General features: G+C 41.7%; 1 protein-coding gene across 5 annotated transcripts in view; it reads right to left on the reverse strand.

Moving 5' to 3' along the window:
* arhgap40 (Rho GTPase activating protein 40) overlaps nucleotides 1–16346 on the reverse strand; it is a 125215-nt gene that overhangs the window by 19223 nt on the left and 89646 nt on the right. For all 5 annotated transcript variants that reach the window (XM_078236653.1, XM_078236652.1, XM_078236649.1 and 2 more), the window contains exons 4-10: nucleotides 14497–14587; nucleotides 8000–8163; nucleotides 5349–5514; nucleotides 4338–4429; nucleotides 3010–3087; nucleotides 2743–2902; nucleotides 1225–1307 (exon numbers count right to left, since the gene is read on the reverse strand). In XM_078236653.1, coding sequence (XP_078092779.1) covers nucleotides 1225–1307; nucleotides 2743–2902; nucleotides 3010–3087; nucleotides 4338–4429; nucleotides 5349–5514; nucleotides 8000–8163; nucleotides 14497–14587 — 834 coding nt within the window. The remainder of the gene's footprint in view (nucleotides 1–1224; nucleotides 1308–2742; nucleotides 2903–3009; nucleotides 3088–4337; nucleotides 4430–5348; nucleotides 5515–7999; nucleotides 8164–14496; nucleotides 14588–16346) is intronic.

Genomic DNA, 16346 nt, shown 5'->3' on the forward strand with positions numbered 1-16346 from the left:
TCTCACGCTGAAACCAACACTCTGAAAAAACATTGGAAGATTCTGCCCATTATCTCTACATTGACTCTCACCAAAACCTTTCATAATTTTATATGAGAGGATAGCATCTGTAAAATGGAGTCTGACGGTACAGGAGACCACTCCGAGGCAGTTTACTTTGAGTAAAATTTAGATGAAAATGGCTTGACACTATTCTGGCTTTTATTCAGGAAATCTCATCAAAGATTAAAATTCCTGCCATGTAACAAAGTAAGCCCGGAGAAGGGGAAAGGCCATTAATAGTGTTGCATTCCAGGCTGTCCACCCAATTCAAAGCTTATGAAGACAGAAGAGAAACTGAAATGTAACAAGACCATTTGCAATCAGGATATATCACTCATCACTTTCCTCCCTTATGCTTTAAATTTGGTGATTACGCAGTGCAATGAAGAATAAAAGTAAAATTAGGTTTTGGTATGAATATTATTATTTGAATTAATAGTCTTCACAGAATTAATCGAGATGATATATCTGAGGAAAACCACTTGTCAAATCTTCATTATCTGTGTAGAGTGACCCCGCAGTCACTATACAATAACATCCAACTGTTTCCTAAGGATTCTACGGCTTATGCCTCTAAAACCTAGTCAGAGTATCTATTCCACATGTTCATACTAATTTATGCAAATAATGACCTGACCACAAGTCAGGTTCCATCCAACTGACATGGCAGTGTTTAAAGTAGAATTATGAGTTTACCTTCCCGACACCATTCACTATCTATTATTTGCGAACAAAAATGCCTTTTGTCACTTCCATTCAAGGTTGAATAGTATAGCTTTTATGAGCTTCTGTCATAAGGTTTGAATTTATATTGAATACTAAGTCTAAGTTTATTTATTAGTGTCAAAAGTAGGCTTACATTAACACTGCAATGAAGTTGCTGTGAAAATCCCCAAGTTGCTACACTCTGGCACCTGTTCGGGTACTCTGAGGGGGAATTTAGCATGACCAATGCACCCAACCAGCATGACTTTCGGACTGTGGAAGGAAACCGGAGCGCCTGGATGAAACACATGCAGACACGGGGAGAACGTACAGGCTCCACACAGACAGTGACCCAAGCCGGGAATCGAACCTGGGTCTCTGGTGCTGTGAAGCAGCAGTGCTAACCTCTGTGCCACCCTAAATTGTGGAGGTGATTTTTTTAGTAGGAGAATCTTTCATTTCTATCATAAATCTTACCTTCAGTGTAGCCCTGTACATCTCTGGAAGGATCAACACAAGAAGGTTCAGAGAGTGTATCATCTGTGTTTGATCCGAGATATCTGAAATAAATCAAAAGTTGTTGCAATGTAAATAATAAGTCATTTTTATTAAATAAAGGATGGAAAAATGAATATGAACTTCATGTAAACTGATAAAATGAATGCTGAGCTGCTCTATTTAATAAAAACTTGCATGGACGTAGAATCATACAGCACAGGAGGCTATTCAGCCTATCGTGCCTGTGCTGGCTCTTCGATAGAGTTCGCCAAATAATCCCACTTCCATTCATTCCCCCATAGTACAGTAAACTCCTTCCTTTCAATTATTTATCCAATTCACTTTTCAAAGTTGCTGTTGAAACTGCTTCCACCATCTTTTCAGGCAGTGCATTCCAAATTATAATTACTCACTGCACAATTTGTTTTCCTCATGTCACCTCTGATTCTTTTGCCAATAGCCTTAAATCTGTGGTTACCGATCTTTGTTTTCTCTGTCTAAACTGCTCATTTTGAAGACCTTGTTCAAGTTTCCCCTGAATTCCTTCTTCTCTAAGGAGAACAACCCCAGTTTCCAAATGAGTGAAGTCTCTCATCCCTTGTACCTCCCAAGTAAATCTCTTCTGAACCATCTCTGAGGCCTCGAGATCCTTCCTAACATGTGTTGCGTTAGCACGTTAGCCTAGCTAAGGCCTAATCAGCAGTTTTACAAAGGTTTAGCACAGCGCAATTGTTTTTGTACTCAATGCTTCTATTAATAAAGTCAAATATCCCACATGCAATTTTAACAGCCCTTTGAACTTGTCTGCCAAATCCAGATATGTACATAGACTCCCAGGTTTCTCTGTTTGCACCCTTTTAAAGTAAACCCTTTTGTTTACACTGCCTCTACTCTTTTCTCATATTAAAATGTATCACTTCACAATACTGTGATTAAACCTTTTCAGTCATGCGTCCGATCACGTTACCCTTCACTGTCCGATCACGTTACCCTGTGAGTAATGTTCAGGAAGACGTTACTCACATCTTCCTGAAGTCTGTTACTATCTTCCAAATCGTTTGCTACAATTCCGAGTCATCTGCAAACTTTGAAATGACACCTTGTTTACCCAAGTGCAGGGTCATTGAAACGTATAAATAAGAAAAGTGGTCCTAATGTCAAAACACAAGGAACAACACTGTAGTTCCCTCCAATCTGAAAACCAACCTTAAACGACACCATTCTGCTTTCTGTCCTTCAGTAATTTTGTATCCATTTCCCCACTGTCCCCTTAATCCCATGGACTTTATTTTCATTAACAAGTTCATTATGTGGTACCTTTGTGAAGCCCACATTCACAGCATCATCCATATTACCATCAACCCTCTCTGGCACTTCATCAAAGACTCAACTTAATTAGTCAAACGTGATTTGGCTTGAACAAATTCATGAGGGCTTTCACTGGTCCAAATGAATATATTATTGAAGGAAAGTGAGAAGAAGAAACAGAAGACATACTTCTGACTGCTGCAAAGGCAGTCACATATTCTGCTGTTAACAAAGGACTTGGCAATTCACGGATAAACATCTTTAATAAGCCCGCGAGATCATTCTGGTGCACTTTCTTCCAGTCAAAATTCTTTTGGTAAAAATTTGCATCAATCTCCTGTTGCAAATTCTGTAGGTAAGACAGAAAATACAAAAGTGCTGAATGTTACAATTCCAATTTCCGTGGGTAAATTTAAGTTTGCTTTACTGCATTCTCTGTTTGTTAATTAGGGGTACCTTCATCCTTGAAACAGATCCCGAAATGCGGAGAATCCCTTCTGTTTCTAAACCTCCATCTTCCAGACAGCACACCAACTGTGGGAAGACACAAATTAGCTTTGTACTGTAACAGGCTACATGTATGCATCCAAAATTCTTCTCTTGCTATTTTGACCAAGGCATTAACCCATTTATTTTGAACAGGTCAATGCTCAGCTAATTTTGCATAGAGGCACAATTCCTACAAATATGTTATGTTTTGATAGGTTAATATTGCTCAGGGTAATCTCAGGGTTTTAAGAGTTCCTTGTACCCCTGAGTGCGATCTTTAATTTATCAAGTACAGCACATATTCTCATCTGAGGTATTTCTAGACTGCATTTTATGGGGCACTGTGATCTTTGCCCTTGGGCAAAGGGTCAGCGAGGAGCTTTCCCATGATCCCAACAGCTGCCCTGCAGCAATTTAACGTTGGGAGCATTGTTACCTGGGTTAAGGTGAGACTTCAGCCCCAATCTTGATGGGCTGTCCTGCCAGATAGAGAGCTGCTGGAGTCTCAGCAGCATCAGCCTGGAGTGGTGAACACTGTCTCACCACATCGAGAAGCCCAGCTAAGCCTGGGCTCAAGAGTATCAATGAGGATAGGGGAGTGAGGTGGATTTTAAAAAACAACATTTCAGAGGATGTGGGAATCACTGACTAGGCTGGCAACTTTATTTCCCATCCCTAATTGCCCTTGAGAAAGGGGTGGTGAGCTGCCTTTGCAAACTGCTGCAGTCCATGCGGCGTATGTATGGCACTACGCTGTTAGGGAGGGAGTTCTAGGATTTGGACCCAGTGAAAGCAAAGGAACGACAATATAGTTTCAAGTCATGAGGATGCGTGGCTTTGAGGGGGAATTGCAGGCGGTGGTGTTCCTATGCATATGCTGGATCAAGAGGCGGAGGGCATAACTGGGAGGGTGAAGGGGGGTGGGGGAGTAAATACAGTTTCTATAATTTGATAAAGGGGGGATAACCATGGGGGGGGGGGGGGGGGGGGGGAGGGGGTAAATACAGTTTCTATAATTTGATAAAGGCAAAATACTGCGAATGCTGGAATCTGAAACAAAAACAGAAAATGCTGGAAAATCTCAGCAGGTCTGACAGCATCTGTGGAGAGAGAGAGAGTAGAGCCATAATTTTGAGTCCTGATGACCCTTCAGCTGACAGAGGGCCATCCTGACTTAAAACGTTGGCTCTATTCTCTCTCCACAGATGCTGTCAGACCTGCTGAGATTTTCTATCATTTGACACATGTCTATTTTGTTCCTGAAGTCTTCATTGCAATGAAACAAAAGGACTCACCTCTTTAAGAAATAGTGGAACTTTAGTGCAAGGGTCAATCTTCTGATCATTTTCAATCAAGTGTGTGAGCGGGACACCAAAGATTTTGTTTTCTGCACATGACAAAAAATGGCATTAATACAGCAGACTGTGAAGATGATTAGAATTCCTGATGATCCTACCATTCCCCAAAATGTACTTGTTTCACCGAAATGTTGGAAGCCTGTCTCAGGGTGTAGCTGGAATCCTTCATACATTGAGCCCTGTCCTCTACTGAGAAGGTGGTCAGGAGGAAAGAAGAATCTCAAGGAGACTCACTCTGCATGCTCTTTTTTTTAAGATTTACTCTATTCATAAAGTTAAAAGCCAATGCGCAGAGTGGACCGGGCAGGCCTGAATCCATCTCCTTGCTTGCTCCAAAAATCAAATTTAAATTGAATCCAATTCATGGTCCCACGAAGGAGACAAACAAGATCCAAGCTAAGAAGAAAAGTCACTGCATCCAATCTTGGGCTTGATTTTTTTGATTTTAATTTTTACTCCATTCTTAAAGTTACAAAGACAACGCGCAGAGTGGATAAAACTTCATAGCAGCACTGATAAACTATTCGCCCGACTTCAAAGTGCAAAGAGGAGAAGCTAGCGTCTCCTTAAAATAGGTTAATTGGCCATGCTGAATTGCCCCTTAGCATCAGGAGATTAGAAGGGTAAATACGTGGGGTTATGGGGATAGGGCCTGGCTGAGATTGTGGTCGGCGCATTTGGCTCGAATGGGCCAAATAGCCTCCTCCTGCACTGTAGGGATTCTATTCTAAGTCTCACCCTGCCAATTCTTACATTGAGCTTTTGTTCAGGAAGGCTAAAAAATAAATTACCAAACGTTTTCCTAACCAGTCAGGTTTAATCCTGATGAACACTTTATTGCACGTTTAGTTAACATGATAAACTGTTTGCTCACATACATCATAATTACATTATTTTACTTCTAGTACGCTTTTGGTAAGGTTCAAGGAGTTTGCATTTAAAGCCTACCATTTACTTTCATTTTCGTCGATTTGCGTCGTTTCACCTCCAGATTCAAGACGTCAAACAGAGCTGTCAGCTCAATTAATGCCAATGTGTGAATTTTTTTCATGTCCTGTGCTGAGAGATCACCTATTCTGGTTACTCCTAGTTTATTCTTGCGCATTTTGTATTGCTATTAGAATAAACAAAATAGAGTACAGTATTTAGTTTCGGAAGCAGGATGCTGTAGGAGTATTCACAAGTTCTGTTAAGCTATTCAAACATTGCTCAAATATATGAGAACTATGAAGAATGTTTTCTTCATTAACTCACAACGTTCTGCACATTTGTGAAACATAATTGCCAAAAGGAAAAGAAATCACAATAGTAGAAGGACAAATCTAGGGTAAATAGCACTTTGAGTTTTGAAAAAACTCATATTGGACTCAAAATATTGACTGTTTCTCTCTCCTGTAATGCAAATGTTATAATTTTAATATTTTTGAAGATATTGTGTTGGTGTGTGTGTGTGTTTAATTTAATTAAGCTGAGGACTGAGTGTCTATGAAATTGAGACCATCAAAGAGGCTAAGTGTGAAAAGCAATCACTTGAAGTGAATAGGGCCAAGTTGGATGTTCTACAAGTAAACGCAACATAGTTAGAAATTTGCATTAGGGTATAAGGGAGGATTTGGATTTTAAACTGTTGAATTTCAAAGGGAGGTAAGAAGGTGTTTGCAGCTTAAAGGTCAGAATAAATGAGACAAAGTTCTTAAATTTTATTATCTGAAAGCAGTGGCGAAAAAGGAAAATGTAACTTTTTATATTCTGGGAAAGATAAATTCAAAGAAGTATAAAAAAAACAATTGAGAAAAATGGAAGAGGAAGAAGCTTATTTTAAGAAAGGTTGGCAGCTGTGTTGAGGGGAGTGGCCATGCAAGACTCTGGAATGTGCTGGGTCAGAGCTGTGAATGGAAGTGAAGTAGTCTTCGGGCACCCAAAAGAGAGTGTCTGTTGTCTTCAGAAAGCAGAGTTTGTTCTAAAGCTTCTGGAATTCTCCACAGTGGAGTGAGAGAAAGAGAGAAGTCATGTGACATACCTTCCCTATGGCAACAATGAGTGCATTGTGGTAATATTACTGGAATTTTTATAGATTCAATATTGATAGGGACTGTTGCCTAAAGGGATGTTTATTTTTGAGTCTAACCAAGAAGAAATATTTTGGGGGGAAAATATTCTGTAAGGCTAATTTTAACTGTGTAAATGTAATTTTGTGTGTTTAAGTTTTCTCTTCTTTTGTTAATAAATATATTTACTATTTAAAATCTCCAAAAGTGTTTTGGAATGTATGACTCCTGACTTCAGCACATACATCTTCTCGCAGTAAAATACACACTGAAATTTGTTGTGACAGCTTGCCAAGTTTCCATTTGGGATTTGGTTAAGCCAGCAATTACAATCTGTCATATCATAATACTCCACTGATGTTGCCAGGCCTGAGCTTTTTTCCAGCACCTTGTTTTTATTTCATTTCGAGTGTAGTCTGCTTACTCGGCACGGTAGCACAGTGGTTAGCACTGCTGCTTCACAGCTCCAGGGTCCCGGGTTCGATTCCCGGCTCGGGTCACTGTCTGTGTGGAGTTTGCACATTCTCCTCGTGTCTGCGTGGGTTTCCTCCGGGTGCTCCGGTTTCCTCCCACAGTCCAAAGATGTGCAGGTTAGGTTGATTGGCCAGGTTAAAAATTGCCCCTTAGAGTCCTGGGATGCGTAGGTTAGAGGGATTAGCGGGTAAATATGTGGGGATAGGTAGGGCCTGGGTGGGATTGTGGTCGGTGCAAACTCGATGGGCCGAATGGCCTCCTTCTGCACTGTAGGGTTTCTATGATTCTATGATTCTATGATACTCTGAAATAAAGGTTTCTGGTGGCTGGTTGGGTCAATGAGTAACTGTATTTTGAATTAAGCACATATTAAACTGCAGTGCACCACAATCATGACCTATGTACTTTGGGAAAAAAATGTTTCACAAGATATTTTGCTTCACTCCCATCAATAAAGGAGAAACAAACTGATTGTCCACAGGTAATGACAATTCTTAAATTCATAAAAGCTACATATAAACCTTTTGAAGGGAAAGGATTAAGACACATATACTAATAACATTTTACTTCACACCAGGAAAAAGTCATGGGCGGCACGGTGGCACAGTGGTTAGCACTGCTGCATCACAGTGCCAGGGACCCGGGTTCAATTCCAGCTTTGGGTGGCTGTGTGGAGTTTGCACATTCTCACCGTGTCTGCGTGGGTTTCCTCCCACACTCCAAAGATGTGCAGGCTAGGCGGATTGGCCCTTAGTGTCAGGGGGATTAGCAGGGTAAATACATACGAGGGGATAGAGCCTAGGTGGGATTGTTGTTGGTACAGGCTTGATGAGCCAAATGCCCTCCTTCTGCACTGTAGGGATTCTATGATTCTAAGAGCCTCTGATTCTATCCACAATGTCGTGATCCCAGTGTGACTCTATCGCAAAGTGGAACTGCTTACTTTGTCTGATTAATCGCTTTTTCTTACTTCAGGTTTGAAAAGAGTTGTTCAATTTGAAATGGGCTTTACCACTCAAAGTCCATGTTTAGGCTGATTTCAGAAAGAGCGAGAGAAGAGTAACTAAGATTACTTACAGGCAATGTCCCATCATCCATTCTTTTCCTGGTGGACTTTATAAACAGTGCATGGTTTCGGAACATTGATGCTTGTTCAGAATAAGAAATATCTAAAGATATGAATTCTGTCTTTGAAAGCTCACATTGTGTTGGTGATGAAGACTTACATTCATCCGAACAAGCTGCAGAGAAAGGAAATAAAGAAATCTGCATTGAAAATAATAAGTTACTTGCTCCGATGAAATTATGCATACATACATGTATACATACATCTGTAAAAGGTTGGGTGCAATTGAGTACATTTTCCATCCAGAATTTACTTAAGTACACCAATGTTAAACTTATAATATGCAGTAATATCTGACTCTCAATTTCTAATTTTTGTACTGCATTCTCATTTCAGAAAATATCTTGGTTTCTGTTTCTTATTAAGACTGTCAATCCATTCACCATTTAAAATTTTGTTTAAAATTGGGTTTGAGGTTCTGTGGAAAAGGAAAGTCCACCATCAAAACCAGGGATTTGAACAGCATGCACTGTGGCACAGCTGTGGCAAAGGCAGAATTCTGCCATCCCACCTGCGGCCGGTTTGCTGGCAGGCAGGCACAGTGAATCTGGCAGGAGCTAAAAAAAAGTTGGAAACCCGCCGGTTTAGAGTCATGTGGCAATTCTCCCAATGGCAGGTTAATGGCAGGTCAGTCTTCCCACTGACAAGTAACACAAATGGCATCAGCATTCATCTGCATCTCACAAATGCTCATTAAACAAAGCTGGCCATCGGAAGCCTGTCAGGCCTTTCAGTCTAGATTAGACAACCTACCCACTCCTGGTATTAATCAGAAAAGGTTGGAGAGGTTAGGTTTGTATCCACTAGAGTTTAGAAGAGTAAAAGATGACTTAATTGCAATCTTTAAGATCCTGAGGGGTATTGACAGTTTGGATGTGAAGAGGATATTCTCTTCCTCAAAAGGCAGTGGAAGTAGAATCTTTGAATACTTTAAAGGCTGAGCAAGATAGATTCTTGATTAACAAAGGGGTGAAAGGTTATTGGAGGTCGGCGGGAATGTGGGATTGAATTTACAGTCAGATCAGCCATGATGATCATGCCTCTCAAGCCTACTCCACTAAAAACAGCGACCCCTAGTTCTGGATTCTCCCATAAGGAAGTGGGAATTTACATCAAAACTGGTGAGGCTGGCGTACACAAAATGGCCCCGAGTTCGCCAGAGACTTTTGAGGTGAGTGCAACATGCAAAGCCTACTTGCCCTGCATTGGTCCTGTTGTGCTGCTCACCACTCTGCCAGGGCAGACCGGTTACTGACTCCATTTCCATGCTGAACTGGTCTACATGGACAGCACCGTGCTGCTGCACCCATGGACCCTCCTGTATCACCAACCTGGATCAGTATTGCAAGTGAGGTTGAAGAATACAGGGGCCTCCTTCCTCCCTGTGCCACTTATCAGTGTCTATCAGGACAGCACTATGTTGCAGGACTCATGCAGTCACAGTAACAATGGTCCGAAGTTCAACCTGCTGGGTTGCGAGGTGAGGGCAGGGAGTTGTTGGGGATGTCACTGTCTACCACCACAATGAAAGGATCAATATTAGTGGGTTGGTCTACATACAAACTAGGAGCAGGTGTAGGTACTCGGCCTCTCAAGCCTACTCCACTATCATGATCATCATGGTTGATCTGACTGTAAATTCAATCCCACATTCCCGCCTACATCCAATAACCTTTCACCCCTTTGTTAATCAAGAATCTATCTTGCTCAGCCTTTAAAGTATTCAAAGATTCTACTTCCACTGCCTTTTGAGGAAGAGAATTCCAGAGACTAATGACCCTCAAAGTTTCTCCTCATCTTTGTCTTAATGAACAACCTCTTTTTTTAAAAACAGCGACCCCTAGTTCTGGATTCTCCCATAAGGAAGAATATCCTCTTCACATCCACACTGTCAATACCCCTCAGGATCTTAAAGATTGCAATTAAGTCATCTTTTACTCTTCTAAGCTCTAGTGGATACAAAACTAACCTCTCCAACCTTTTCTGATTAATACCAGGAGTGGGCAGGTTGTCTAATCTAGTCAACCTTCTCTGAATTGCTTCCAACGTATTTACATATTTCCTTAAATGAGATCACTACTGCAAACAACACTCCAGATGTAGTCTCACCAATGCCATGTACAGCTGAAGCATTACCTCCCTACTTTTATAACCAATTCCCCTCACAATAAATGATAACATTCAATTAGCTTCCCTTGCTACTTACTGTACCTGTATTCTAGCCATTTGTGATTCATGCACTTGGGTATTCTTCTGAGAGAGCAGAGGTGGCATTGTCATCCGCATACTGAAGTTCCATGAGCTATGTCAGTGTCGCTTTCTTCTTGGATGTAAACCAGTTGTAGTTGAAAGGTTTTCTACCCATCCTGTAGACAGTGTCCACCCTACTGGGAAGCTTGTTTTTGACAAGGTGAAAGGTGTTGGCAGTGAAGATGGAGAAAAGGTGGGGGCAATAATACATCCCTGCTTTAACCCAGTCCTGGCCTCAAAGATTTCTGTCATATTTCCATCAGTGAGGGCTGTTGCCAACATTTTGTCGTGGAGTCGGAGGATGTTGTGGCACAAAGGTTAGCACTGCTGCCTCACAGCGCCAGAGACCTGGATTCGATTACTGGTTTGGGTCATTGTCTATGTGGAGTCTGCATGCCCTCCCTGTGTCTGTATGGGGTTTCTTCTGGGTGCTTCGGTTTCCTCACACTGTCCGAAAGATGTGTGGTTCGGTGCATTGCTAAATTCTCCTTCAGTGTATTTCGTAGTGTGGCGATTAGGGGATTTTCACAATAACTTCTTTGCGGTGTTAATGTAAGTCTACTTATGATACTAATAAATGAACTTTATCTGGCCAGATGGGTCTTCCATTGCACTTCCCGATTGACCGAGTCGAAAGCCTTTGTCAGGTTGAAGGCGGCCATTTAGAGTGGTTGATGTTCAGTATATGGATGACAATGCCATCTCCACTCTCTTGGAAGAGAATCTCCAAATCACGCTTGATGCCTTTGCGGAAGCATACCGAAAAATTGGTCCCAACCTCAACAACACTCAAGTCCTTTACCAGCCCACCCCAGTGAAAGATCCATCTCTCCCTCCATCGAGGTCAATGGAGAAACCCTCCCAAACATGGAATATTTCCCCTACCCGGGAAGCAGCCTCTCATCTCAGGCTGATACTGATATGGAAAACCGACATCAAAGAACAAAGAAAATTACAGCACAGGAACAGGCCCTTCAGCACTCCAAACCTGCAGTGACCATGCTGCCCGACTGAACTAAAATCCCCTACCCTTCTGGGGACTGTATCCCTCTATTCCCATCCTAAAAGAACGTTGTATCCATTTCTTGCGGAAAGCCTTCAGACACCGAAGACTGAGAATCTCTGATGACTGTGGCATCCGTGCTGATACTAAGATCCTCGTGTACAAGGCAATTGTCCTCCCAATTCTTCTGTATGGCTCAGAAACTTGGACTACACACAGATGCCACCTCAAGGCCCTGAAGAGGTACCATCAACACTGCCTGAGATGGATGCTCTGCATCAGCTGGGAAGGCAGGCAGACTAACATCATCATCCTTGAAGGAGCCAAAAGCTCCAGCATCAAGGCCATGATCATCCAAAATTAACTCCGTTGGGCTGGCCATGTACTTAGAATGCCAGAGTCCTGACTGCCAAAGCAAATCTTCTTCACCCAGCTCAAGGAAGGTAGCCAAAAAGAGGAAGACAAAAGTGCTTCAAAGGACACCTTAAAGGCTTACCTCAAGAAATGCAACATAGACATCAATGTCTGGGAGACCCTAGCTCAGAAAAAAGGGACCTCCTGATTGAAGGAATGCAATTCTTTGAGAATACCCGACGGTAAGAGGAGGTCCAGTAAAGGAGCCTGAAAAAAGAATGCCAGCGATCACGAGTCCAAGGACCAATTCCACCTCCTGGAAACATCTGCCAAGTTTGTAGTCGGAGGTGCGGTTCTACGATTGGGCTTATCAACCATGCAAGGACCCAAAGAACCAATGATCAATGGCATGGAGTTTCTTATGTGGACACAGTCAGTCTGTGATCGTCAAAGAAGACTAGGACACTCTGGTTCCTTTACACCGCAGACTTCTGCAATCTCTCACCATTTGGATAATGACTTATTTTTTATTCTTCCTACCAAAATGGACAATTTCACATTTGCCCACATTATACTCCATTTGCCAGAGCTTTGCCCACCCACTTAGCTTACGCCTCTTTATAGCCTCCTTATGTTCTCTTCACAATTTACTTCCCTATCTAATTTGTGTTGTCAGTAAAGTAGGCAACCATACCTTCATTCCCTTTATCCAAGTCATTTATATAAATTGTAAAATGTTGAGGCCCCATTTATCACATCCTGCCTAGAAAAATATCTATTTATGCCAACTCTGTTTCCTGTTAGCTAATCAATTTTCAATCCATGCTGAAATGTTATTCTCTTACGCAATAGCCTTTGGTGTGGCACCTTTTCAAATGTCCCTTCTGTAAATCTAAGTCCAGTACATCCACAGGTTTCCCTTTATCCACAAAGAACTCCAATAAATTGGTTAAATAAGATTTATTTTTCACAAAACCATGTTGACTCTGCCTGATTGCCTTGATTTTTTTCCCCCAACTACCCTGCCAAAACATCTTTAATAATGGCTTCTAACATGACAGAAGTTAAACTAGCTGCAGTTTCCTGCTTTCGGGTTCCCTGTCTTTTTGAATAAAGGAGTTACATTTGCTATCTTCCAATTTAATGAAACCATTGCTGAATCTAGGGAATTTTTGAAAATTAAAATCAATGCATTAACTATCTCATTAGCCACTTCCTTCATGACCTTAGGGTGAAATCTGTCCAGACCAGGGGATTTGTCAGCCTGCAGACCCAACAATTTGCTCAATACCACTTCTCTGGTAATGGTAATTTTCCTGAGTTATGTTGTTAATCATTGAGCCATACATGAGATTAAAGTGTAAGCATTTCTTGAGTAAGTATTGGGTAAGTTGCGTATGTCTAGCCCAAGTCTCCAACAGTGAGATCAGCGCAAGAGATATCTGTGGAAGGTCCCACACAGAACAGATCAGCCAGTTTAAATTTCCTGGGTAATGGCAGCACTTTGGCCTATACCAGGACTTCCAATGGGCCTTAAAAGTATAACAATGGCAGAAACCTCCACATTCACACTATTGGCATTAAAAGACCTGACCCAAATTGGTGGGATTTTACGGCCCAAGACTAGAAAATCCCACCCGAGGTCAATGGACATTTCCATTGTCCACCCCTCGCCTGCTATGGCTCCGTGGTAGGTGGGGCGGTAGAATATTGGCAAATATCTCAAACAATTTTGACAAACGAATAGCTAGCAAAGCTAAATATGGCAGAAATGCACAAGTGGAAATCAATTTTGACAGAAAAAGAATAATGTAGAGTGCGTTGGTTTCCATGTTCGAATTCTCAATATGTATTTCTGTTGCATAGAAGCGAAAAGTTATAAAATCTATCCTTATATTTATATCATATAAAGAAAAATTATAAAATCACCAACAAAAATAAAAACATACAAGACAATGTTAGCCCAGAGCAAAGCACTCAACATTAATTAATAAGTGATGTTAAATAGTAATGAACTGAATCGAGTCTCAATGAAGAAATATTCAATGTACAGCGCATTTGGACTGACAATTCCCCAACCTGTTGAAGTCCTAACTGCACCTAACAGAAAGGCACAAAGTAAAATAATTAGCATCTCCCCCCCCTCCACCAAACCCTGCCACATCCCCAACATTCTTGAAAGAGGGGAATAAATAATCATTGAATCCCTACATTGCAGAAGGAAACCATTCAGCCCATCGGATCTGCACCAATTCGCTGATAGAGCAATCCACCCAGGCCCTATCCCTGTAACCTCACATATTTACCCTGCTAATCTCCCTAAATTACATATCATGGGAGACGAAGGGACAGTTTAGCATGGCCAATCCACCTGACCTGCACATCTTTAGAATGTGGGAGGAAACGTGAGCATCCGGAGGAAAGTCATGCAGACACAGAGCGAATGTGCAAACTCCACACAGACTGTCACCCAAGGCAGGAATCGAACCCAGGTTCCTGATGTTGTGAGGCAACAGTGCTAACCACTGTGCCACCCTGCAGAGAATAAATGAAAGGTGTCTAGCAGGTGGCTGTTACACTTTCATTCTGGGAAAGCAATAATGGTTTTGGCAACGGCCTTCAGAGAAATTATAACATCTGCTCAACTGCAATGAAATCCGAAAAAATTAAATGACATCAGCAATACTTCCCTTCATAACATAAAAGGTCCAAGTCTAACTCAACTTGTCTTTTTCCATCAATAAGAAAAATGCTGTGCAACTTTAAAGTTAATAAATTCTTCCTGCTTACGCCATCCCTCCCTTCCAGACAAACTTTCGGTTAAATGAAGTTGAGACGTACCTTCTCTTTTCTCGTCATTTGGCAGCAAATGCTCAAGTTGCTGATCGGGTTGCAATGCGTCAATTACTGGACTTTGGTTATCCTGCATTTCCTGGAAGGACCACAGTCCAGAAAAGATATTGGAACTTTGATGCAAATGAACAAAACTACTAAAGCATTGTGCTTAATACGTGCTGTGAGTAAAGCACGTACAAAATATTTAAACTGCTGTAAAAGTGCATTGCGTACGCCTGCCAATCATTTCGCAATGTATTTAAGGCAGAGACCTCTGCTGATCTACCTGAAATTATAATGTTCAAGAGTTACAGAACCTTGTCACCTTTCTTGCAGAATCTATTCTTGAAGTATGAGCGTGCAGTAAGTATCAACCGCAACAGCTTGGCTGCTTAACATACCAAATTACACACGGGGAAATACATATCAGATCAAACTTCCTATTTTTGATAACTACAAAAATTTCTGCAGCCAGGAACACAATTTCTGGGTCACCAACCCAGGGCAGCTAATTTCCGTTTTGGTTGAGTTAGTTAAGGCAATCAGAAACTGAGCTATACGGAGTTCGGGTCAAGCCTGGTTTGACCCCGAGTCAGCACAGGCAATGAGAACCGTATTATAATTAATGTATCTTTTATACTTTTTGCGTGTTATGAATTCCTTTTTATGTGAATTTTTGTATGATTTCCTGGCAGGTGAAGGGTTAATTTGCAATGTCTCAGGCGTGAGTTAATTAGTACCACATGCATGGAAGGATTGTTTATGTGTTAAGGATATGCTATTTAGATCATGACTATGACGTGTGACGATCATGGGTCGTCATCACAATTACAGTTAATGTAAGCATTGACGGTTAGCAAGGTCAGAACACCACAGCTCAGGAAGAGGCCCAGGCTGCAATGAACTTGCAGAAGTTCAGTCCAGAAATTTCAAGACGACTTAAGGAGAGGAAAGAAGAACAGGAGTCACAAGCTGTTCATAGCAACTGGAGTCAATGGGAAGCCATTTGAACTAGGATACCAAATTGCCTTGATTTGATAAATATAACTTTTGTTGCTTAATAACCAGTCATGATAGTACTGCTGAAATATGTGTCTATTTGTCCGAAATATATTGGCGGGAATTCTCTGGCCGCTCATGCCAGCGGAATTTTCCGGTACCACCAGCAGCGCAATGCCCTCCCCATGGGTTTCCTGCCCACATGGGGTGACGTCAATGGGCATTCCCACTGACAGCAGTGGGACCAGAGAATCCTGCCGCTAGTAAACAATGAGCCACCTCCCACTGGCGGGAAACATGTCGCTGGAAGGCCAGAGAATCTCGCCTGTTGTGTGGTCGCTGATCCTCTCGTCTCTATGATAAATTAGGTAGCAGTGCAGCCCTGTAGACCATGAGCTTGGTGAAGATCAGGTCCAGAAGTCCAAAGTCACTTACCCAGCCGCAGGAAGATAAAACAAATGCCAAATTACACTTCAATCCCTGGCACGCATCAAAGCCAGGTACTTACATAGAGGCAATAGTTCTTTCTTTCTACTTCCATTATTGGTTTTTGGACATTCCCACAAGCCTCTTTCAGCTAATTTTGTTCCTGCTTTGCTGATGGCAGTGGTTAGGATACCATTCCAGAGAGAGTAGCTCACCCAAATAACCATTCTCCATCTGACAACACAACTATTAAAGTGTTTATTTTGAGATGTTTCATCTTTGGTGCAGAACCTCACGAGGTAGAGCAGAGATTCTGCCCATTGTCAGAGCTTCATTTTTGACCTATGTTCTTGTCTTGTGATGGTCTATGTCAGATGCGGAGCACATACAATCTGCGCACAAGTGTTACCCAGATGTGACTCTGAACAGTA

The sequence above is a fragment of the Mustelus asterias genome, chromosome 20 (genome assembly GCF_964213995.1).
Source record: "Mustelus asterias chromosome 20, sMusAst1.hap1.1, whole genome shotgun sequence".
NCBI lineage: Eukaryota > Metazoa > Chordata > Chondrichthyes > Carcharhiniformes > Triakidae > Mustelus > Mustelus asterias.